The following is a 24,789-nucleotide window of genomic DNA, read 5'->3' as shown; positions in this document are numbered from 1 at the left end:
TTAGAACCCAAAGGCATCAATAAATTAAAAGCTGATAAAGGCCAAATAACAGTTACTGGAAGGAACTAATTTCACCCTCAACATAAAAATAAACATGAATAGTTAAAAAAAAAGAATCAGGAAACAGCTCGGTGCACCTGACTGGATATCTTGATTAACTAGCAGCACGGAAACATCCCATGACAATTAAACCCTCTTTAACTGTTTCCAAGATTCTTGAAGGCTTTTAAATCTGAGACTATTTTTCTCCTAAGGAACAGCAGACGCCCCACAAACAGGCCATTGCCAACAGGGCCCAGCAAACTGCTTTGATGATGATGATGCAAGAGAGGGAGCAGGAGGGGCGTACAGCAGGGGTAAATTACCTGATGGTGGGTTGGTCGAGGGCCCGTAGCAAACTGGTGGGGGAGGGAGGAGAGGTCCAGCAAGGAGATTGAAGCAGTGATGGCAAAGCGGGGAGAAGAGAGAGCATAAGAGAGACACAGATACAGTATAAGATGAGCAATGGAAGCCGACGCTTGGAAGTACAACACAAAACCACAGAGCTACAAAGCTTTAGAGACACATGGCACATGATTCAACACTAGTTCTCAGTCACAGCATGCATTTGCAAATAATAGCTTGCAATTGTTACTTGTAACTACCACATTGAATATAACAGATTTTAAGGCCAGCGAAGACACTGTGAGTAAATGTCAAATGCAGAAAAAATACATTTGATCGTATAAGGCATACTGCAGTGAAATAAAGTGGCTTAAGTGGCAGAATTTAAAACAAGGCTTACTGGACACTGACTTATTTCCTGTTAGCTATGCTCTTCTGATACAGAAAGACTTACAAACAAAGTAAATGAGACAATATTATACTGAAATATTTTCTTCTAGGCTTTTTGTGGTAAGATTTTTTTTTTTTAAAGATCATTCCCGCTTTAAAGGTTTTCTTTCAACTACACTGAACATTTCAGGCAAAGAGAAGCAACACCACCAGCAAAACCAAAAAAAAAAAAAAACCTGCTTGGTAACTAAAATCAAGCTTAAAGTGGACCTATGATGGTTTTCTGTTTTTTTCCCCCAATTCAAAAAAAGTTGGAACGATTTCTAAAATAAAAAGAAAATTGCAGTTACTTGCAAATAGAGATTGCAATCTAGAAGTTCAGTTCCTTGGAATTGTTCATCTGCCTGCCTAACGATCCTGGTTATCTGTTCCACTGACGTCTGATGCATTTGCATTACGACGTCATGTACACGCTCCATATTTTGGTTTGGAAAGTATCCAAGGTGGCATCAAGAGAAGCGCTCAAAAAAAAAAAAAAAAAAAAAAAAGGACGCGAGGCTCACTTGCAACACAAGCAGAGCTTTGATCACAACAAAGGGGGGAAATACCTCCAACATGCTCAAACATTTGACCACAAAGCTAAATTCATATCATGTCCCATCCCGACTTGCAAACCACATAAACCTGTATTTTATTCACAATACAATACAGAAAACATATCATATGTTTAAGGTGGGAAAATTGAACTTTTAACAAGCAAATTTTAGCTTATTTTGAATTTGATGGCAGCAACACGTCTCAAAAATGTTGGGACTTGTTTTTACAACCACCTGTAAACGTCTGGAAACTGAGGACAGTAGTTGCTAGAGTTTTGACAGGACAATGTCACCCTACTCTACAGAGTCTAGCTGCTCAACAGTTCTGGGTCTTCTTTGTCTTATTTTTTCATTTCATGATGCTCTAAATGTTTTCAGTTATTTAAAGGTCTAGACTGCATGGAGGGCAGTTCAGCAATCAGACTCTTCTACTACAAAGCCTTGAGCATTGTCTTGCTGAAAAATGCAAGGGCTTTGCTGAAAAGGACATCATCTAGATGACAGCAGATATTTCTCTGATGCTTTTCCAAATGTGCGAGCTTCAAATTCTATAGGCACTAATGCATTCCCAAATCATCTGAGATGTAGACTTTAAAACTGAGCACTCATAACAAGCCAGATGGTCCTTCTCTTTAATCTGATGGATGTAGCGTCAATGTTTTCCAAAAAAAGATTCAAATTTTGATTTCTGATTGCAAACAGTTTTCCGCTTTAGTTCTAGCGGTTTCTTTTATGTACCACTTGCTTTTTTAGCCAAGTTATTTGAAATGCGTTGCTGCTAAAATTTGTCATCAAACTCTTAAAATCTCAGTTTAAACATTTGATATGATTTCTATTTTCTTTTGTAAATCAAATATGGGTGTTGAGATTTGCAAATCATTGTGCTCTGTTTTAAATGTAAATAAATTCCAACTTTTTTAGAATTGGAGTTTGTGTATATATTCTTACAGTGTTGGATGTTCACATTAAACATGTCATAGTTGTTAATGAGGTAAGCATATCCATAAGTAATCCCTATGAGAGAAAAACAGAACCCATATGCTTTTTAAATCTTCTGTTTGTGAGAGGCAGCCAATCAGATGAAATTTAGCTTAAAAGGAGGTGGACTTTAAAGGGAAAGGAGGTGAAATCATTCATTTCAGTCAGAACTATGGGACCCAGTACAAGTCAAGTAATCGTTTTTATGCAAAGCCATTGTAGGAAAGTCAAAGAATAAAATAAACGGAACTAGAAATGAGCGCAACAGGTCCACTTTAAGCTTCCCTTAGAAAGTGAGTAAAGCTTAGATAAAGATTTGCCACTTTGGTGTAATTTACATTCCTTTATTCTGCACAAGAATTGTATTGAAAAGCCTGAATTTAACATGATGACACACCTGACAACACCTGAACAGCTCTTACTTACTCTCACTAACTGCAACATCTGAATTCTGATTATTCAAAACATGATAAAAAAATACTGATCCCAGGACTGATCTGAATTCTCTTTCCTGTAGCTAAAAGTTAATTTCCTACTATTTCTCACTCTCAGTAGCTGTATAAAGTACTAAATGCAGATGAAAGGCAGAAAAAAAATACACCAAAAGGGACTCATTTCCAATATGTTACCACCAACAACAAGCCCATAAACAGCCTCTATGGAGACGATGAGGGAGACCTTATTAAATAAATATAGCCTGTATCGAGGTACCTCAGTGCCACAATCAAGCTAAGATCAATCATCAACTTGCGTGGATTTTCTTCGTAAAGCTATCAAACAGAGTTCCACTAAAACACAAAACTGTTTGGGTTCTTGGAGGCAGGTGTGCTGTAAATCCAGCACCAGAGTGGCACTCACCGGGCGACTCTGTGGCTGTGCATTCATTGGCTGCGTCTGGGGAGAGTACACTAAAGGTGCGGAGCCAGCATTTTGCCCAGGGTTGTATGGAGACTGTAAAAAGAAGAAATAGAAACAGAAAAAAAGAAGGCTTAATGTATACTGAGCAAAAAAATGTGCAGCAATCAGTCCCTAGTCATTTAAGAGAATGTGCACTGCAAAGGACCTAAACTATAGACAACACACTAAAACACAGCACTAAATAATTTTGGGTGTAGCTGGGAGAAAGTGTTTTCAATCAGGGTTTATGTACTGTGCAAAGATAATTGGTACCCCCAAGGACTGCAAATCCTGTGTTCCTTTATTTTTCATCTAGTGTGCAGTGGAGCTAAGCAGAGGTGGGTTTAAGCAGATCTGCGTACTCTTCTTCATCGTGCTGCTGGTGCGATGGTGATAATTTAAGTTTGTGTTGGCTGACAAAACTATTTATAGAAAGGCTGGTGAGTGACTAGAGCTGCTTTAGGGTGAGGCAGTGGGCCATTAGTTTACCACGGTAAAAAGGAAGAACTGGATTCCTTGCAAGCATTGTCACATTCTTCCAGAGAAGCTCAGTCACAGAGTCAACATGCTTTAAAGTGAAAGCAGCAAGGCAGCAGCAGTGTCACTGATGTTGTTTATGTCTTTGTGATTAATAGACCGACCTTTCACAAAGTTACCTGTATACATCTAGGTGTTTTTCAAAATGAAAAGAGGAAGCACCTGGATGCAGTACCTAACTAAAAAGCGACAAGCGTGTGAATCTTCTCATAATGCTCAACTCTGATTTATTTCTGCTTTGCCCTTGTAAATTCTGTCATAGCCTCACCCAATCTCCATCAAACAGGTTAGGATTTTACTGTAGTTACAGACAGAGAAGAAAGCGTCCTTGCTGGATTTCTACCCAATATTTATCCCATGCCTAAATCTCAAATATAAAATCGGTCACAGTATGTCTACTGTGATCATGGCATATATGGATTCATACACACATGCATATCTCGATTTAAAGGGGATTTATTTGCTTTTTGTTTTCCTTCCTGTCATACAAATAGAGTACTGACCAAAGTGTCAAACGATGCGATCCACATAAGGCACAGGTGTCGAACTCCAAGCCTCGAGGGCCGGTGTCCTGCAGGTTTTAGATGTGTCCTTGATCCAACACAGCTGATTTAAATCACTAAATTACCTCCTCAACATGTTTTGAAGTTCTGCAGAGGCCTGGTAATGAACTAATCATTTGTTTCAGGTGTGTTGACCCAGGGTGAGATCTAAAACCTGCAGGACACCGGCCCTCGAGGCCTGGAGTTCGACACCCCTGACATAAGGTATGCCCTTAATCTCGCCTCACCCACCAGCTTTTTAAACCTTTTGTTTGTGTTGGGCAGCCAATTAGAACACAGTTTGCTTAAAGGGGATGGAGCTAAAACTGCTTTCAAACAAAAGGTGAATTGAGGAGCTGAACTAAGGTTCGCCATAAGATAAATCCTGTCAAATAATGCATCTACTCTACAGATAGAGCTGGAAATTAGGACAATACATCCGCTTTAACAAGCCCCCAACACCAATCAAATATTTTATAGAACTGCTTTTTATACTGCTTACTTGACCAGTGGGACAAAATGTCAAATAACTAATATTTAAGCTTCTAAACATAATTATCAGTATAAAACTGTGAATTAATCCAATATAACTTAATAATACTCTCATAATAAGGTTGAGTTTGTGTTCTAATTCTCTCACAAAATCTTACAGGTCAAGTAAACATTCTTTCTAAGTACGCATAAGCCCTATAGGAGACTGGAAAAATCAACAGGCCGGACTGTTTATCTCCCTTTTGCCAGATCCATGCTGAGGTTGCTAACTTTGGAACCCTTGTCAAGATTAAGCAGGTACTGTGTGTAGAAAACAGTGGATGGATGTTTTCCTATAGGCAGCAGTGCGCAAGACCTGCTCTCTTAGATTTTGTGGCGGTGTTCATCATGTAATCATGTGAATTTCATTAAAAGAAGACACTCATGCACACAAGACTTAGCGCTGCATTAGAAATGTTGTGAAATTAGAGAAGTGACAAACATGAAAATGAAGGCTGACGTAAGAAAGGAGAACAAAAGAACAAAGGGTAGGTGTAGGCAACATGACCAAAACTAATACAGGATGTCTACAGGTATAAAAAAAATAAATAAATACAATTTAACACACATCAAATGTGGAAATATAGTTGTTCTATGTGGACACACTGAACCCGTTTCACAATGAACATGAAAATGCAGAGAGGATGACGGCGGTCACAGTGACAAACTCACCCCTCCGCCTGCCTCCCAGCCCTTAGGGTAGCGATATGGGGAAGCTGTGGGTACTGATACCTGAGAGAGCGCCGGGGAATGGGCATGACCAGGCGGGGTGCCCGGCAAATTAATGTGTCCCTTTGTGATGTCGTGAGCAGGGTAAGAAGGACCATGCCTGGACACCTGTATGAAATGAAGCAGTAAAATTAAAGATTTAAACAAAATGATATATTATGCCAGGCTGGTGCAGAGGAGGAACAGCAGTGGCGGGGCTCCACAGGTCATTAGTCCTCCCTCCTGCTGAGGGATGTAAATTAAGCGCTCAAGCAGCAGGATTAGCCCCTGTATTTATGCAGAGAGGTGAAGACCTTCAACATGCATGGCTGCTGAAGGCTGCTGCACTTTGCTAAAAACTCGACTGCGGCCTCTTCTGTAGCCTGCTGTGCAAGTATGTCTGGGCCTCATATGGCAAAACTGGGTCAAATAATCTGTGATAGATAGAGAATATTCTGTGCAACAGATAGAAGTGAGTCATGTCAAACAGGCTTGAGCCACAGGGAAGGGTTCAGGGTGGGTACCGGCGGTGAGCAGTATCAGACAAAGCTGAGATTTTTTATTCAGCTCTCTGTGGTGTGGCAGGATGGGCCTTGGCAGCTGTAGCTATGGGCTGGCCCCACTGCAGGTGCTGCTTGTTGCTGCAGCAGGCCTGAAAACACCAGGGAATGAGACAGGATACTGCAGGAAGAAATCAGTAAGCAGACAAGGAGGGGAAATGGAAAGCTAGGCAAGCCTCCCTCTTCTCTTTTTTTCTCCTCTAACAAGGGCTGCTTTTCTATGTTGAGAGATTTAAAAACTCTGCTACTAAAATTACAAACTCTCAACTTCAAATGTTTGTAACCTTTATAGCCAATACTCTGCACAGTCTCTATAGTATCTCTGCATCTACACTGTGTGGCCCACTTCCCTCAGATGACCTGGGATAAAGCAACTAATCTAGCTGCTGTTACCAGGGGAGGAGCCTGCATTGCTTCAGGCAAGTGACTGACTCTGAGGACATACAGTGTGATGGGATGGGGGAGGGGAGGTAAGCAACTGTATGGGGGCTGTACATGAGGGGGAAGAGAAGAAAGAACGGCTGAGTAAACCCCACTATCACCATACAGAGCAACAGCTTCATACAACGAGTGCCGTTTATTTCCACCAGTGTCATCATTGTTGCAGTTTTAACCCCCCCCCACAAACTTTCTTGAGAGCTTGAAAAATCTCATAAAGCCTCCAATGTTTTCAGTGTTGTCAGGTTGCAAAGAATAAACAAAGCTCACAGCTGAACAGCCCATCTCCAAGCACACAGCATTTCCTCGTCTAATGTGCAGCTACTTACTGTACCTTCCACAATTCAGAAATGTTATCAGGGCAGGAAACATCTTCAGTGTGGTGTCAGAAAAAAAGGTCAATTCTAGCGTACTGTTAAATGCCAGACCCTGTAAAAATAGACACATTTTCCCCTAATAAATCAAAAGGTTAAAAAAAACAACAACCCTTTTTTGTTATTTACCCTGTTTATGTGCCCTCCTTTCATTAAATATCAGTTAACATCTATTTGAGGGTGCTGCGATTAATCAAATTTGATTTTCAGCGATCATTTCGGCTTTCAAAGTTTATGAAAACAAGATTGAGATGAAAGAATAATCGAGCCACATTTGTTTTTTACAGTGATTCTCTAATTGATGACACACTATCTTGAGTTTTAAATTCAACGCATGTACCATTAGACTTAGCTGCCCCACCCAAAAAATCCTAAATTCACTCCCTGCCCGGCTGTGCCAAAGTTTGGTTCAGATCACTTTTTATTGATCCATTTTCTGTTGAATTATATTTGCAATTCAAGAAAATCAAATGTTAAAAACTGCATGAGTGCATGATGTAAAAATCAATGATAAACTGAGTCTATGTGAGACATCAATATTTAGCTGAATTAATTACAGGGGGAAAAAAAGCATCACGTTTTATAATGGCTACTATCTTTATATAAATTGTTAAATCAATATCAGGCTGATTAATTGGATTTGACATAACAGTCATGTGACTAGATCATGCGACAACATAGAAAAACATTCAAAACCCTGCAGCCTGCAGCAAGCGAACACTGCTGATTTTTATACATTAGTTCTTTGTCTATTTTCAGCCTAGCACTTGCTCCTGGATCTGCAGTATTTTTCAAGCATTTTCCAAAAAAAAAAAAGAAGGAAAAAAAAGGAAAAAGAAAATTTTATTCTGTTTATTCACAAGGTGTTGCACAACAGGCACAGGTGGTTTGGTTTTGCCTTGAATAGTTCAGAAAGCGCTCAAACAAATCTAATCGCTGCTCGCCACATATTGATTATATTTCTAGTAGAATCGAGCAGGGCTAGCAAAAATGCTTTTTGCTGATATTTGTGGTCACGCTAATCTTCCTGGGTTTGCTCTGTTTCACTGAGTACGTGGGCGAGGGGGGCAAGAGGTGAGCGGACAGGTGAAAGTAAAATAAAATTGTACTGTAAGTACAATAAAGGTTGTTGACAGCAGGGCAGGTAGTCCTGGTCAGAGCACTGGCAACTCTGCTGCTCGTAATGATATAATACACCTCCATCAAGTGCAAGAGGCCAAGTTTTGACCCAGTCCTCCATCTGGCTCAGCAAGAGCAATACTGGTAATGTCAAGTGCACGCCATACAATCTTGTGGCATTCAGACTGTGATCATGTTCATCTTTCATGTTTGTAGAACATCCAAATTAAAAGAGAACTCAAAGAAAGAGCTCCAAAATCTGAAATCTGTGAAACAAATTATTATTTTCTTTTTCTGTGAAAGAACCGACAGATCAAATATCTTGATATGAATGAAAGTTAGATTCGTCCACATTCTCCAGTAATCTACCCACAGAAGTGACTTTTAAGAACTTTTTAATACACAATGCTAGATGCGAGATAATATGATATTTTTTTTAAATCTCAGATACCTAATGCATCACCTCTATCACTGATGTTGGTGTATTTTGGTGATTTGTGTTTCTGTTTAACATTTTACAAAAATTAAACTGAAAACAGAAACACAATGAAAAACAAAAAGGGAGACTTGGAAAATCATCATTCTTATCTAAGCTGAAAACCAAAAAAACTATTCCTATTCTGTTCATTCACAAGGTGTGTCACAATAGGCACAGTTTCTGTTCTTTCTGCTAACTGCTCGCCTCATTAAGATTGCTACGCTGGGCTTATTTTGTCTTTAGAGAGGCACAGTAGGTGTGGCTGGTCACCGACTACCAGGCAATACGCAGCCTCTAAAGTTCAGGCAAATCTAATTGTCTACCAAATCCTCCTAACTCATATGTTTATGCTCCAGGCATGTGACAACAGAAACGCACTACAAATTATGTAAATATTATCATGACAAAGATATGATGAAGAAAATGTTAATTAATTCCTGAAGGAGTCAGTAAATGGCAGAGGTACCCTGAGGGAACCAATCTGCAGATCAGGCCTGCTGAGATCTGATCACAAAAGAATTTCCTTACACGTATGTGCTCTTTTAAATTACAAGCACACATGCATGTTTGCACAGTTTGTATTATTATTGCCCAGTTTCATACAATCCTAATGTCAAACACTGGACTGACAGCAAACAGGGTCTCCACCATTATAGTCTTTGGCACTCTTAACATCGAAACGAGTAAAAAAGATTTCTGGTTAGAAAGTGTTTACAGTCACCATGCTGACGAAATTGCTGCTGCGTTTCAGCATAAAGCCTTCTCTTTGTTATTGCTACAAATAATGTTGTGCGATGTTGTAGCACCATCATTATAAAATGACAAACTGACAGGTAAATTAACCTACTGAACAGCTTTGGGTAACAACAAGCCAATCTACTCAATTTAACTTTAAATTGTTTACTGTGCCACATAAAGCTGGGAGATAAATAGTATGAGGATGCTAACAGCAAAAGGCAGCAGTGTGGAGGTTCTTCACGCCTGCAGCAGCAACAGATTTTCTTCATGTGTTTACAAAACTTTTCCACTTTTGTACTTAACTGCAAACTGAGGCCGTGTAAGTGGACATGACTGCAAAGCTCACACAACAAGGAGAGGAATGCTATCTCTGTCTGTCTTTCTGACTCTCATTCATGTTATGTCCATTTTGGAACGTTTTTAGTATGACATGTTCTTGTCAGTTCGACAGGAATTCAGCTCCATTCTGCACTCAAAGTGAAACAGAGTGACATCAGGAAGAGGAAAAACGAGTACAACTGTAAGACAGGAGTATGAAGCAGCCTACTGCTCTTACACCGAGCTGAAAAAACGCCAACTAGTACAAGTAACTTGAATAATGCGGTACTGGGCTGTGAATAACTCTGGTATTGAGCTGAGGCCATGATAACAACATTGTATAGCAACTGGAAAATTCTGGATCTGTCCATCCTTAATTTTAAGTATCTTTTTTCCCCCTTTTTTTGCTACCGCACATATTAAATACTTTCACTTTAATTTCACAGGCAAAGAGGAGTGCTGAGTCAGCAGGACGTCTTTCTCTTCCTGTAATACATACCTGGAACATTTTACTAGTTTTCAGGGTTAACTGTAAAGCTTCAGATTTAAACTCCCAACAACCCATACCAATGTTGGTGTGTAAACCTAGGAAAACAGCATTTTGGTAAAAACACACAGAGGGGCCAGGAGGTCAGCCATTAGTTTGCTTCTTCTAGCTCACTGGTTAAAGGCACCAAAATTTGGCAATAAATACCAAATACAGAATATTTTTTATGAAAACATACTGACATCAGCAGAATGGAATGATTATTTTCTCTTATCAACTATGATACATAATGGTATTTTCAGCTGTTCCTTCATTTCCCAAGCGGTCACAACAGCAGAGGCATCCACATCTTAATTTGGCACAATCCTAGTAGTATAGCAGCTTGTGAGCTTTGAGGCCGGGTTTTGCGTCTCCGCCATGTGTTAACCACTACACCACAAAATTACAATGACATAATACATAACAAATAGAATGACATAATTCCATATTACAAAAAAATTATGTTTTCAGGTTTTACCTTCATGAATGAATGGTTGTACACAACCGCATTAAATTCAGTAACCAAATTAAAATAAGCAATAATTTGTGTGACTTATGTGACCATAATAAAAGTGTGTGCAAAAGCATAAAGTCAGTACAACAAATCAGAGTCTTCAGTGTGTGTTTTTACTTAAAGTGTAACCTTCCTGCATATGCACTGCAGCATACAGTATATACAGGTGGATATGAATGTAACAGTGTCTGAAAAGAGGGGCTGCATGCAGTGACTCACGCTGTAGACTGCAGCGACTCCAGGCTGTGTAGGGAAGATTCGTTCGTCCAGTGATGGCTGAACCCGTGGGATTCTGGAAAGAGGATGTTAAGGGAAGTTCTTCAAGCAACAGGAGATAAAAACTGGCATCCTGCTAGGTCACAGACAAGTAAGATTCCTGTCATATTTTAGAAGATGTGTTGCTGAGTCTTAATATGGCTGAATAAAGCATGCAACGAGAACTGATCTGTTATGTTTAAGAGTTAAAAAAAAAACAAAAAAACCACAAATCCACTGAAAAATGTTCTGCAGTTGTTTAATTTAATTAAATACATTCAGATCATCAGAGGGCTTCCCTCAGACCCCATGTCCTGTAGCTTAATTTCAAGCATCCCCCCCCCCTCCAACCATACAAACCCCGCCTAAAATGCCCCATCTCTGAGAGTACACTATGTACCTTCACCATTTTGCAAGAGTTAAAGGGAAAATCTGAAATGGATTTCTGTGCTACTTCAGGCTGGGGGGCAGCTGGAGCACAAGAGTGAGGACTGAAACAACTATTTGGCAGCACAGCGCAAAATACATTTAATATTAATTCCCTTCACCTTCAGCTGTGTGAAGAATAAGAGGTTAAACAACAACTACAACATAGCACAAAAGAAAATCTATAACACTCGAGGGTTTAATAATTGTTTGCAGTGAAACCAGAGTATGTGATCACTTTCTTTAAAGCTTAAGAAAGACATAATAAATGAAGACATCACTGAGATGTTAGAAGAGATAAAAGGGGGAATGTGTAAAATCCATACAGAAAAGGGAAGGCCTGTGTTTAGTAACCTGCTCAGGCAGTTGTGTGCGACAGACAGGCTCACACACTGCTGATCACATGATTTAAGGGAAACCGAACGTCTGGCTTTCTTCCTTTCACCCAAATCACACCTCCCTTTGCCCTAAACTCCCTTCCTTAGTCCTGCTCTTGCCTGCAGGGCCCGTCATCTCTCTGGGACCCCTGCCAGCACTGCTACTCGTAACGAGATAAGACAGAGTGAAAAGAATTATTTAAAGAGAAGGCTGCGAATCAAAACACGGAAGCACAGCAGGAAGCATTATCAGTTTCATTACCGAGGAATTTGGAGAAGGAAGACTAAAAAAATAAATAAATAAATAAAAATAAAAAAATCCCACATCCCACCCACACTACACACATACAAAGATGTTAGGAGTAATTAGAAGCTCAGTCCCATCACAATGATTTGACAGTCTATGTGAGGAAGAGTACAAAAACTACGTGGAAGATGGCATTTACAGTTTTCACCTTCTTTTTATTGGTGCTTTGAGAGCCAGACAGCAAACATTTCCCACATGACAGGTTTCTTCAATGATTTGCAGACTACACATGATAACTAGAAAAGCAACATCCAAGAAATGCAGCATTCGAAAGTAGGTGAAAAATACGAACTATACACAGAAAACGAAACAAAGTACTTTTAAGCAAATATGTCACGCTTCTCCCGTGAGCATCTCTTCGTTTTATACCACCATACACAGAAACTGAATCTTTTGTCCTTACATTTTTAATGATATTACTCAGTGTTCTAGGAAATGTGACTAACATCAATATTTTCTAAGTTGCAATAGTAAAAAATTAGTTCAAAGTATTTCTGCTGGGTTCCAGACAGCCGTGGAGCCGTAAACAGAGGGTGGGGAGCAAAAGCAGGGCTCAAGATACTAGGGCAACAGGTGCAAGTTCACCTGGAAGTCAAAGGTGGTAGTCAACATACTGAAACACAGCATGCAAAATGAAACTGTGGAAGTGCCAAAAACTGCAGTTCCTCCAACAGCCCCTGAAGGCTTGGTTCAAAATCGAGTCAACCCCCATAATTTTGCATGGTAAAATGTCCAACTTTACAGCATTAAAGTGTGTTTACAGACTACGTTAGCCCCTGTGGATAGCTCCCTGCTTCATAAAATCTGTAACAGGGCAATCCTTTTGAAAATAGTTACTCTTTTTTAACCTCCCTTTGTGTTGAGATTTTAAACTTAGAAGTGTCTTTACATCACACCCATACAGTTCATGAATATAGGCTGGTAACCAAGCTTCCTAGTGTTAACTACTCCAACAAACACATTTTTTTTTTTTACAGTCTATGACTGACACAAATGCCATTTCTAAATCTTCAATCAACTGCATCTAAAGGATGTCGCTATTACAGCCAGAAGGAAATTTGAAAACAGTGACGCCACATTTCTTACAACACTGTTTGCTTTCAGATTAAAGATTTCTGTCAGTGCAACTGTATGATTTTCCAAGTCTGACCACAATGTAGAAAAGATTATGTGCGACTCAGGTGTGCAAAGGTTTGACGTTATTAATTCATCTGCCAGTATTGCCATGCCAGCAGTGATAAAAGGAGTTGATGAGGTTGGAAACCATCAAGCCTGAGAGACAATTTGGAAGCAGCTTTTAATTCCAAACCCTTCTAAGGAGGGACAAAAAGACAACTGGGGAAGACGAGGCAGATACACCTGGTAAGAAAGAAAAAAAAAAAAACTAACCAAAAACTGGCAGGTCTAAGCTTTCGACCACAGTCGCCAAATTCTAAGAATGAGTCACTATTTAAACGGCTCAAAGGCAGCACGCAGATTTCTGTTGTCTGAGAAGGAAATCACCTGCAGCCAAAAGTCAGTTCAAGATATACCTTTCTGTAACATGCTTTGTGCCACACAAGCTTTTATGAAAAATATACTTTGGTCTTTTAATTCTGCTACTCTTAACCCTGTTACATTTTTGCTTCTGAATACGTTTAAAGTAAGTTTTCCATGGTATATTTCATTCTGCTTTTATTTTATACATTTTCTTTTAAGATAATATGCAAATTAAAAAAAATTAATTGCTTTCTGCAAAGCTCTTCTTTCTGTGAAAGGCAACACATAAATAAATGCTGTTTTCCTGCTGCTGGGAAAACATTAGTCATTTCTTTCGCTTGATCACTTTTTAATTGTTATGTTTTGAGTAAATTTGAGCGTTTGATTATTATACTCCATTACACTTATTTAATCAGAGAACTGGCCAAGTTTTTGGTTTTGCCAAATTCTATATCTGTAAATGGTAAAATGGTAAATGGCCTGTATTTGTGTAGCGCTTTACTTAGTCCCTATGGACTCCAAAGCGCTTTACACTACATTCAGTCATCCACCCATTCACACACATTCACACACTGGTGATGGCAAGCTACATTGTAGCCACAGCTGCCCTGGGGCGCACTGACAGAGGCGAGGCTGCCGGACACTGGCGCCACCGGGCCCTCTGACCACCACCAGTAGGCAACGGGTGAAGTGTCTTGCCCAAGGACACCATGACCGAGACTGTCAGAGCCGGGGCTCGACCCGGCAACCTTCCGATTACAAGACGAACTGCCAACTCTTGAGCCGCCCTCCAACTAGATCTGCAACTAGAAATGATGGTGGTTTCACACATTCTTAGTTTTCCTTCCATATTAAAAGTTCTTGCGGTTTATTTTAAGTTTATTGAGTCTGTAGAAGAAAATTAATACTGCAGTGGTGTATCAAGGTGATCGTGCAGGGAAACCAAACTGTCCTCAGACAAAACATCATTCATGTCAAGCTCTCCATGCGGGTGGTCGAGCAACCAGATGGATGCAGACACTTTGCAGTCATGCTCTACTGTGTGCATCAGGCATAACCATATCAGTAGATGACTGCACTAATTAGACATTAGCCTTTTTTTTTAATCTCCATTAATTGTCTGCTTTGGGAAGGAGGCCAAGCACAATGTCAATCTAAAGGCTTACAGTTCAAAAATGAGAGTGCCAGTGCTGCTGAAATATAACCTATAACATCAAGCTGATCAGAATTGCATCAATGGGGGGGGGGGATTCACATTTGACCCGTGGACAAATTCAAGAAATATTTGAGGATATATAATCACAAACCGATAACGAAATAGTAACATTTGCCGTAAAAGTTGCTCATTCTGAAAAAGGAAAAAAGAAAGTGTAGTTTCTTATATTGGGAGGTACATTTTTGGTCTAAAACAGACAGACACATCTTTCTTGTTGAGATCCCAAAGTAGCATCAAACACTACTCCCTGTCCTCGACCCCTCCAGTGACCTATAAGCTTCATTTAGGAAGGAAAAGCTGCAGCGGTCCCTGCTTCATCATTAGCTTACTGGAAAGCCACTTAAGTGCTGAATGTGCGAGAGGCAGAGAGGGGAAGACAGGAGGAGATACAGCTTTACACATAGTAAACGTCTGATCAGGAGGATGATACAGCTCAAAAAAACTAATCCTGAATAAATGCGGTTCCTGAATAAATGAATGAATCAGAGCTATTAAGTTAACAACTTCAAGAAATCACGACAAGTATCCAAAACAAAGAAGCAAGAGAGGGTCTAATGGAAATGAGAGTGGTGCAATGACTGATAAACATCATGGAAATTCTGCTGGGCAAAAATGTTAAATTACATGATAGTCCTACAGGCTCGTCTGAATGACGTAGACTACCTGCAAATTTCAGAGTACTTCCTGTACCTTCTCAAAGTGGGCATACAGGAAGCAAGTGGAGACGACCCAGATGGTGCAGATACAAACCCTCCTCCCTGCTGGCACACTGGCCACGCACACACACACACACACACACACACACACACACACACACACACACACACACACACACACACACACACACACACACACACACACACACACACACACACACAGTTGGATAAAAGCGAAGCTCACAAAGCTCTCACTGCTGTTGCTGAGACTGCTCTTTCACTACAGTATGAACAATAGGTGGTAGGTTTTTGGATTCAACTGTAACAAACCATATCTTAAGCAGCTATGGTTGTGGATCTCTAAAACACAAATTGTATTTCTTTATAAAGATACAAATTTTAAATTAACGGGCAGGAAAGTTTCCACTTCTAGCCACAAACTGTGAGAAAAACAAAATAAAACAGACGAACAAAGGATAACGTGCCTGGAAAGTGAAGCCAATGCAGATCTACCATTAAAACATGCGTTCTTTTCCAATGGCCAGAAGCTCATCTAGTTTAAAAAGACTTATATAAAGTAAATAAGTCTATGAGAAAATGGCAGTTGGTTGCCTTTATTTGTGACCTCAATAAACATTTTAATTTTACCTTTGTGCTTGTCAGCTAGTTTCAAGTTTTATTCAGCAAAACATCACATTTATGTGGTAGCAGGTAGCAAGCGAGGGAGGTAATGGGCGTAAAGAGAAGGTGACTGACATTCAGTGACATGCATCAGCAACTACCAAATGCACATAAGGCAAAACTTTCTTTAACTTTAAAGAGACAACTAATTGGAGGTACTGATACCACTCACTGAACCATGAGTGAATGGTATATACAATAAAGGTCGATGCTTCTTACCAAGCTTAAAATGACCACTGGTGACCAACCACCAAATGAAAAGATGTCAAATCCAAATCCAGTTTATTTATATAGCACGTTTAAGAACAAAAAGTTTGCCCAAAGTGCTGTACAGTAACACAGGGTAAAACACAAGATACAACCACTAACACTCACATAAAACATAATAAAACCCATAAAAACCATATCAACTCAAGCCAGTCTGAACGCTATCCAAAAAAGGTGTGTTTTCGAAAGCATTTTAAAAACAGGAAACGAAGATGCCCGTCTAATATTTAAAGGCAGCGTATTCCAAAGTTTTGGGGTCATAACTGAAAAGGCTCGTTCTCCTCTACGTTTAAGCCTTGATTTTGGGACAACCAACAGCAGCTGGTCAGCTGATCTGAGGGTCCGTGAAGGAATATAAGGCTGAAGTAACTCGGAAAGGTATGGGGGAGCAAGACCATTAAGGCATTTATAAACCAGTGTTAGGACTTTGAAATTAATTCTGTGATGAACAGGAAGCCAATGAAGGGAAGACAGGATAGGTGTTACATGTTCATAGCTGTGGGTACCAGTTAAGAGGCAGGCAGCAGCATTTTGAATGAGCTGAAGACGAGCAAGAGATCGTTGGCTGACTCCAAAAAAACAGTGCATTACAGTAGTCAAGCAAATTACTCTGTGATTCGGCTTTTAGGTGGGACTGCCATTGACAAATGGCTATCATGAGTGTGTAGCATCTCTCAGTAGCTCTAACCATCATTTATATAAAAGCTATGTTTCTAACAGAGTGCCTATATGAGAAATAATGCCTTTCAAAGACTTACATTAGGTAAGTTACAACCAACTATGAATTTGACCAACTAAAAGCACTTAGTTCTCATGACACTTTCTGAGGACTGACGTAATGCTGGTGGAGAAAGAGTTATTTATATTTACTGACGAGTCAGTCATTACACAATGTACCTTAAAAAATGCAGTTCCTTGAATGGCCAGTTGGGGCAAAAATAAGCATGTTTACAACCTGGTATAAAAAAATGGTTTTGGTCTCAAGGGTGAATTTTCATTAACTTGCTCTTAAAATTAAAGCTTTACATTGTTCATTATTGGGGCTAGTGAACTCAAGGGTGAACTGCAAATATATAACAAATAATATGGCCCAAGAAATGTGTTCTCCAATTTGGGTGAGTGCCTAATTAAAATTAAAATAGCAGGTATCTATACAATACACCCACAAAATCTGTGGATTCACTTTACAAACCAAGCTCCCTAATTTTAGCTGACAACTTAGCACTACATGATAGACTGAAAATAAAAGACAGATGTGGTTTTCTTGGCATGGCATTGGTTTATGCAGTCAGCATTTTAGTGTTTAAAACTGAATGTGAACACTGAGTGATGAGACAAAGCACACTAATATGATAACAACTTGTCAATGACATAAGCAGGAGGCCTGCCTCAGCTTTAATTACTTTTTAAAACTTTTGGAGGACAACGATTGACCCCCAAAAAATATATTATTTTGTATTCAATGAGCCTTACAAGCTGCAACTGAGTACATACACTTATCAGTAAAGTCTGAGGCCATCAGGTCAATTGAAGCAAAGGGCAGTTTTCCCATAGGCTTCCAAAAAGGTGCTTCTTTTTGAAACCACAATAGTCACTTCCTGCTAGCCAATGAAAAAAAAAATATACACTTCAGTTTGGCACTGGCTTCACTTTTGAGACATGGAAACTACATCCACCTTTTATATAGGTTATATGATCCTAACATAAAATCTGCAAAGGTCAAGGCTGTCATTCAAACTTTAAATAATAATTTTAAAGCTTAAGACAAGGCTGTGTTTTAAGAGGAATTTTCAACAGTACATCTGCACTGTATATAAGCTGAAAGGCAGCTCTCTAAAATGCTGCCAAGGTAAAAACTACAGCCCTTACTTACTGTTACCAAGTAACCATTTATTTGCAGCAACACTTATTTTCTGTGAAAATTGAGGAAATGCGAATTTGTTTGATGTGATGTATTTTAATTAATTTTATTGTCAGTAATGAATTTTCATAAGAATCAATGTGCAAGAAACATAGAGAAGTAACCCATAAAAACTGGATGATTTGGGCTCTCAAAACAAAAAGTGCTACCAAATAGTCCTCAAATACTCAATCTGCTTAGCAAACAACAATTTCCCAGATCTTACACGCTGAAAAAAACCCTTCTCAACTTCACACAAATTAAGCAATTATTTAGCTGTAGTGCACTGAATTTGTACAATTGTAGGGCAAAGTCTAAATTCTTGCACCTACACAAAAATCTAAATTTTAATGGAAAAACTAATAGCACTACCTGCTGACAGGCGTACATAAACAACTTCATCACTGACCTTAGAGCATCATCATGTGGGTGAGATGGCTCTCCAAGCACAGTATTATAAGAACAGCTGAAAGCAGTGTGTCCATGATAAGAAAATATCAGTTTTCCACTAATTCCAGGATGTGTCTGAAATGCTCTAGCAGAAGTAAATACAGAAACAATATACACAATGATGTGGAAATGTCACTTCAGATTGTAATGCCGGGAGAGAACTGACAGGACGTCTTCTACAACAGGCCACGCCCTCTTTGGAAAGAACGGCCCTGAATGCTGGCTCATAACAACTCAGCAGTTTATTTATAACATCCCACAGTGAGTGAGCTTATGAGAATATCTTCTCATGCAGGCTGCACACACCTGTCCTGAAATACAGGACTCCTGTTCTGTGAGAACCACCAGCTGGGTACATACATTACATAGGTGCATAGCATTGAGTGTGACTGCATGCCTGGCCATATTAAAGGAGAGAGACATGCCACTCAAAGAATCCTTGGAAATTTATGGGAGGATTATGCAACAGCAAAGATGGTGACAGACATACAAATCCCAGGGGGGAAAAACCTTGTTGGGGCAAAGTCCGCAAACCCTTTCAGCAGGTTTTTATCAAATTATACTACTGATTCTCTATATAAAGAGTGGGTCACTGAAATAATCACCCTCTGCATCACTTACTGCAATAGTTGATGCAAGTCCAAGTGTGCCTTAGAATTTTACGTCAACCAAACACTATTACTGCAACTGCCTAAAAACCAGTTATTGAGACATTGGTACACATCAAAGGATCTGATCTAATACAGAGGATGTAAGCAGATCGCTTCCCAGCGCAGAACAAATCGCAGATAGCTAAACTGTAGGTACCATGTTAGGTCGATATGCTGCAAAGGTGTTATGAAAAGACAACATATAACAACAAAAAAAAAAAAAAGCTAACGACACTCTAGCATATAGACTATTTTCTGCAATTATTGACAGATGTGCACCAGGAAATGTTGTCATAAAATCTTTCAACACCACTGAATTACTGGGCACAGAAGCACCCTCTATTTCAGCTACACTACAGGACTACCTTACACCACATACCAGTATATATTTGTTTTGACTTCTTTGAGTTGAGTTGTATTATTTTTACTTTTTTAAATGACCTCCTATAATAAAATTTTTATTTACCCTGTGCTTCTTTCTTTTGTGTATTTATGAGCTTTGTAAATGTCATATTCCACTGTTCAGACTGCTGTAACATGTATTTCACATCTTTGGGATAAATAAAGTAAATCTTGTATGCAGCCTTGACACACGCTCAATCATCTTCATGTTCAGTGTTCATCTCCTGCTGACCACTGAAATAACAGCTGATTTTAGATCCTGCTTCAAAATAACTAAGTAAATAAGTTCCCAGAGGCATATAAAGATAGCAGTCAAGTGGCTTCTACAGGAATTTTCAAGACACTTCTTTTTTTAATATTAAGGGCACAACCACTAAAGATTATTTTAAAAACTATTAAAATTCTAAAGACAAAAAGGAGCAAGTCTAGAAATTGTGGAGTTAGATAGGGGAACCAACAAAAAAGATCAGGGGGCAAAAAAATAAGGAGAAACCCTCAGTTTTCTCAGCTGGCTCAGCAGTGGGGTGAGGTGAGCTGAGGGGGGATGGAAGGAAATGAGGGGGGGCTGAGGCAGGCTGGGTGACCTGGCCCTTTGTTGGCAGATGGTGGGAAGCGCCACCTTGGCCTCTCTCTCTCTGAATGCTAAGCAGCAGTGCCATTGTCTGGCAAGTGTAGCAGCAGACGCATGCGCTTGGGGTCTCTCTGGCAACCAGGAACAGACAAACTGCCCCCCCCCCCATCACACACATGTTCCCCCACAGGAACCACAATGACACACACCAACTTCGCCAAAGAAGAAATTCCCACACACAAGGCCAGACAGAGAGTAATATGATCCCACTCTCCTGACCTTAGAGGTCACAACAGAGTGAGAGGTCAGCCTAGTGGCAACACTCAGACGGTCTGTTTACATACAGACATAAAACTCAAACGCTGTACAGTCTAGTGTATTCACAGGAATCTGTGAAGTAACAGGAAAGGCCCAGAAGAAATTGGCTTGGTTTATTTTACTGTTAACTTCACTAATTTGATGCAGATACAGTTTAATTTAGACTGCTATTTCCTCCTGATAAAATTTAATACAAAACCACTGCAGAATGCAGACTCCAAGATAACTACCGAGGTGATCACCTCTTGAACCTACACCATCAATAAATACACACCCACATTCATCGGTCAAACATCGGAACCAACATTTACTCATCTCCTTGAGTTTGTTTATCCTGCTGAATGACATCAGCCAGCATGACTTTGACACTTATATATTTCAAAAGAAATTGTATTTCCTGTCTGCAGCATATATGTTGAAAACAACAAGAAAACAGGGCTTTGAAGTGGCAACAGGTGTAAAATCTTTTTCTGAATATACCCAAGTTGTTTTTAGAGCCCAACGCTAAACTGAGTGGTTTCAATAACAATAATAATAATGATAACATGTATAAAAGAGTAATAAAAATCTGTACCATGTGGGACCTTCCTGCTGTGTATGATGTATTTAAAAATAGTCCATTGTCAAAGTGAATTGACAGTTGCATTTCTGCTCTCTGGATAGACTAAAGTGTATTTTATGCTTCACTAAATTAAATCAAAAATAATTGAAAATATTTGTTTATCATTGGTCTGATTATTTCTCTTTTGAAGAGAGCCCACAGCGTCTTTTTTATTGCTTAAGAGCTGAAAAGAAGTTAACGTGCCACACCAGGCATTTTTTTTAATCAATCAATAACAAAAGAACAAAGAATGATCAGAATTTCAGTGAAAGTAATACTCATTGTGAACCCTATCCATTTTCTGACACTGATCTGGGTTATAGGGTCACAGTATAGTAGTGTCCCTTATCAGTCACCTCTGCCAGTTCTTCCTAGGAGGACACCAAGGTAATCTCTCAAGAGTGTCCTGAGGTTGGCTCTGGGTCTCCTCCTAATATGGACAAACCCAAAACACCAAGATGCCAAGGACAGCCTCCTTGTCAGGTGCCTGAACCATCTCATTTGCCGCTCATCTATGTGAAGGGCTCTACTCTACCTTACCATGGTGCTGGGTCATGGGATATGTAGGGGAGTGCGGGTGGGGTCTCCATGCCCAAGTGGTCCCAGAAGCTTTGTTGTCATGAGTTATTTGCCCCTAGTAGGACCTCCCTAGACAAACTTATCCTAGGTGAGGGACCAGATTAAGTGTGATTCAGAAAACCCCACTAAAGAAAAGGAATTCAGTGAAGCCATTTGCCCTGCCCAGGATTCCGGGGCCCCACGCAGGAATCAGGCCTATAAGAGGACCTTTGGTGGGCCCAGCCCGAAAGAGCCACATGAACCCACCCTTCTATGAGCCTTCCATCCAGAGGAGCCACTGGGGTTCAGTGCAAAGTGGATGCCACTCAGGGAGAGGTCCTGGCAGTTTAATCTTGTTGCCATAACTAGCTACAGGGACATTATAAAATCTTTTCCCTCTAAAAATCCCATTAATTCAAGTCAGTTTTACCACAAGTTTAATCTCAAATAATCTCATAAAGTAACCAGCAATAGCACATCATACCAAATAAGGCAGCATGGTTAAGCTAATTTTTAATAACCATAACTTACAATTACATGCAAAAAGTGGATTCCTGTTATCTGTCTTTCTTAAACAAAGTTTAAAATGGATAAGTGGAGGTGGTGTATTTTTGTACTCAGTCAGTAGGCCCTCACTATCATGCACCTGAAAGTAGGTTAAGCAAATGTAGCACCAATTACAAAGAGCTTGAGAGTCAAAAGAGGCCATGCAACAGCAGATAAAGAGAATGTTAATCTTTTCTGTTGTGTTTGGTTTACTGACAGACAAATCAAAAAAAAAAAAAATCACAACATGCAACAAATCAAGAGGGACCTTTATACTACCACCTGCTACAACCAGCAACCTGGTGCCCCTTACAGATGTCATAAACACAGGGCGGCTCTAACTGTGGGAGGCAGGAAATCAGGTTGAGCCATCACACCCCAAAGCCACAGCTGAAGCTGTCAGATCACAAAACAGATACATCTCTCTGCCACCAGCAGCCAGGAGACATCAACTTAATCCTCTCTCACACACACTACTGACACCATGCTGTAAATAAAACACAAGCTGACATAACCACTATGACTTCACCAAATTGAGGGTAGAGATTAAAACTGGGCCATCCCCTAGTACACCCAAAGGAGAGTAAGAGCACAAGGCCGTAATAATTATTATTATAAACTTTTTAGATATAATTACACAGTGCCTGTTAAATATTTGGAGACAGATTCTCAGGAGAACAAACAGAAATGGTTGTGAAGGAATTTTAAAGAGATTTCTCAGCTGACTGTAATCATACCAAACCAGACTTCATTATAAGAGTCAAGACGGTCATTAAAACAAGCGAGCATCTTTCTGACGGCTGTCACCATGACAGCTCAGCTCTGGCACTGACAGGCCTCTCCGGATGCACAAATAAACAAAACGTTAATGTAAAACTGGAAGCTGTGTCCATTTCCCACAAGCCGGGCCTAAATCTTAGGCAAGTACCATTAGCTCCGTTACATATAATAAAGCCACAGGAAGCTGCACTGCTTTGCGACACTGCATTGACGGACTTGGGCACTTGCTAGCATTAACTAGCTGGCACCGTGCAATAACTGCACCTTGCTAGTCAACAACCAAAGCTGAACAAAGCCGGTAACCGGTGTTGAGATACGGTGATAAAGCTTTACTGTACCTAATAGTACCTCTTTATTTAACATTATCATGTACCACCACTTTTACTGGAACATGCCAGTTATATCTGATAATCAGTGGTGTGGCGTCAACTCCCCCCAAAATTAAACTCGCATCTCCGTTAGCTTTGACAACCGGCTTCGGGAGCTAACGTTAGCACAGTTAGCTAGCTAATTGTCCCCTCCCCTCCCAGCTCCCTCCAAACGAAACCATCATCCCCACGTCCAACCTCTGCTATTAATCACTAATTAAACATCTGTATGTGCTACAGTCACAGGGGAAAATTATGCATGAAAACACAAGTAATTTCTGCGTTACCCACGTCAAAGGATACTGGGGTGGCTGAACAGCGCCGGGCTGAGGAGCAGTTGGGGCTCCCGGCGGCAGAGACACGGAGGTCAGGGTAGCCCGCAGTTGGCTCGACGGAGAGGGGCCACTTCCAGGTCCGCTAACTGCGACAGCGGCGGGTTTGGGGACCACTTTCGGTGGCAAACTCATCGCAAAAAAATCAATAACAAATAAAAACAATATCTTAATAAATACTGATGCAAACAGCGCCTAGCCTGCATACATAGAGCAAGCGTTGCGGATTCTTGAAGCAGGCCCCAAAATCCCTTTAACGAACTGGGATAACGAAGCTCGAATAGCAACACAAACGTCTTTTTTCATGGAAAGTCGCTGTTAGGATCAGCGGTGCTATTCATGGGGACGGTGGGAGGTTTAGCCTCCCTCACCCGTCCGGAACCTCTGCGGATCCGGCTCGGTTCGTTTCTGTTTAAAAAAAAAAACAATCGCCGCGATCTTCAACCTCCCTCGGCGATCTACCTTTTCTTCTCGGCAAGTGTGTTTTCTATCATTTTTTTCGCACATAGATGAGAGACTTCGCCAACATGGCGTTGCGGCCGCTTCCAGCAGTCCGGGCAGGACAGATGATTCGGCAATCCTCGGCCAGTTACGGAATCGCTCGGGTAATCAACTAACCTTCAACCAAAACACGAAAACGGCGTGGCTGACGCTCCCCAAATGTGTTCCAAATCAGTTTTTCACTATTTTAAAATCCAGTTTGAAATTAGAATTAATAACGGTCGCATCACGACTGTAACTGCTAACTGTAACAAACCCGGCTCCTTTTATTACTACTAAAATAAATTAATGAGATTGCACAGGTGTTTATAGTAAATTAGGTTTCTGTATGGACAAAAATAATCATCTTACGTATTCGGCTATTGAAGTACCAGCGCTGTGCGTTAACAATTGTGTGTTATCACTGCCATCTACCGTTCTCGCGTTTGAATCGCAAGGCATTTCCCTTAGATCAAGGATGCCCAACTAATTTACTTCATAAGTCACATCCCAATGTGATCTCAAGTAGGCAAGACCAGTG

The 24,789-nt window shown here is 40.2% G+C and overlaps 1 protein-coding gene across 10 annotated transcripts in view; it reads right to left on the bottom strand.

Annotated features, from left to right (window-relative positions):
• Positions 1–24,500, bottom strand: part of eif4g3a (eukaryotic translation initiation factor 4 gamma, 3a) — a 65,783-nt gene extending 41,283 nt beyond the window's left edge. For 4 of the 10 annotated variants that reach the window (XM_040005727.1, XM_040005737.1, XM_040005716.1 and 1 more), the window contains exons 1-5: positions 23,728–24,499; positions 10,848–10,920; positions 5,528–5,692; positions 3,207–3,299; positions 366–398 (exon numbers count right to left, since the gene is read on the bottom strand). In XM_040005727.1, coding sequence (XP_039861661.1) covers positions 366–398; positions 3,207–3,299; positions 5,528–5,692; positions 10,848–10,920; positions 23,728–23,903 — 540 coding nt within the window. In that variant the 5' untranslated portion in view covers positions 23,904–24,499. Of the gene's footprint in view, positions 1–365; positions 399–3,206; positions 3,300–5,527; positions 5,693–10,847; positions 10,921–18,601; positions 18,753–23,727 lie in introns of those variants that run through there. The other 6 variants (XM_040005701.1, XM_040005755.1, XM_040005709.1 and 3 more) reach the window with 5 other exon arrangements.
• Between the last annotated feature and the right edge of the window lie 289 nt (positions 24,501–24,789).

Source organism: Simochromis diagramma, unplaced genomic scaffold, assembly GCF_900408965.1.
Source record: "Simochromis diagramma unplaced genomic scaffold, fSimDia1.1 OVJJ01000320.1, whole genome shotgun sequence".
Taxonomy (NCBI): domain Eukaryota; kingdom Metazoa; phylum Chordata; class Actinopteri; order Cichliformes; family Cichlidae; genus Simochromis; species Simochromis diagramma.
Note: the sequence above shows the minus strand (reverse complement) of the source record. Positions and strands in the feature narration are given on the sequence as shown.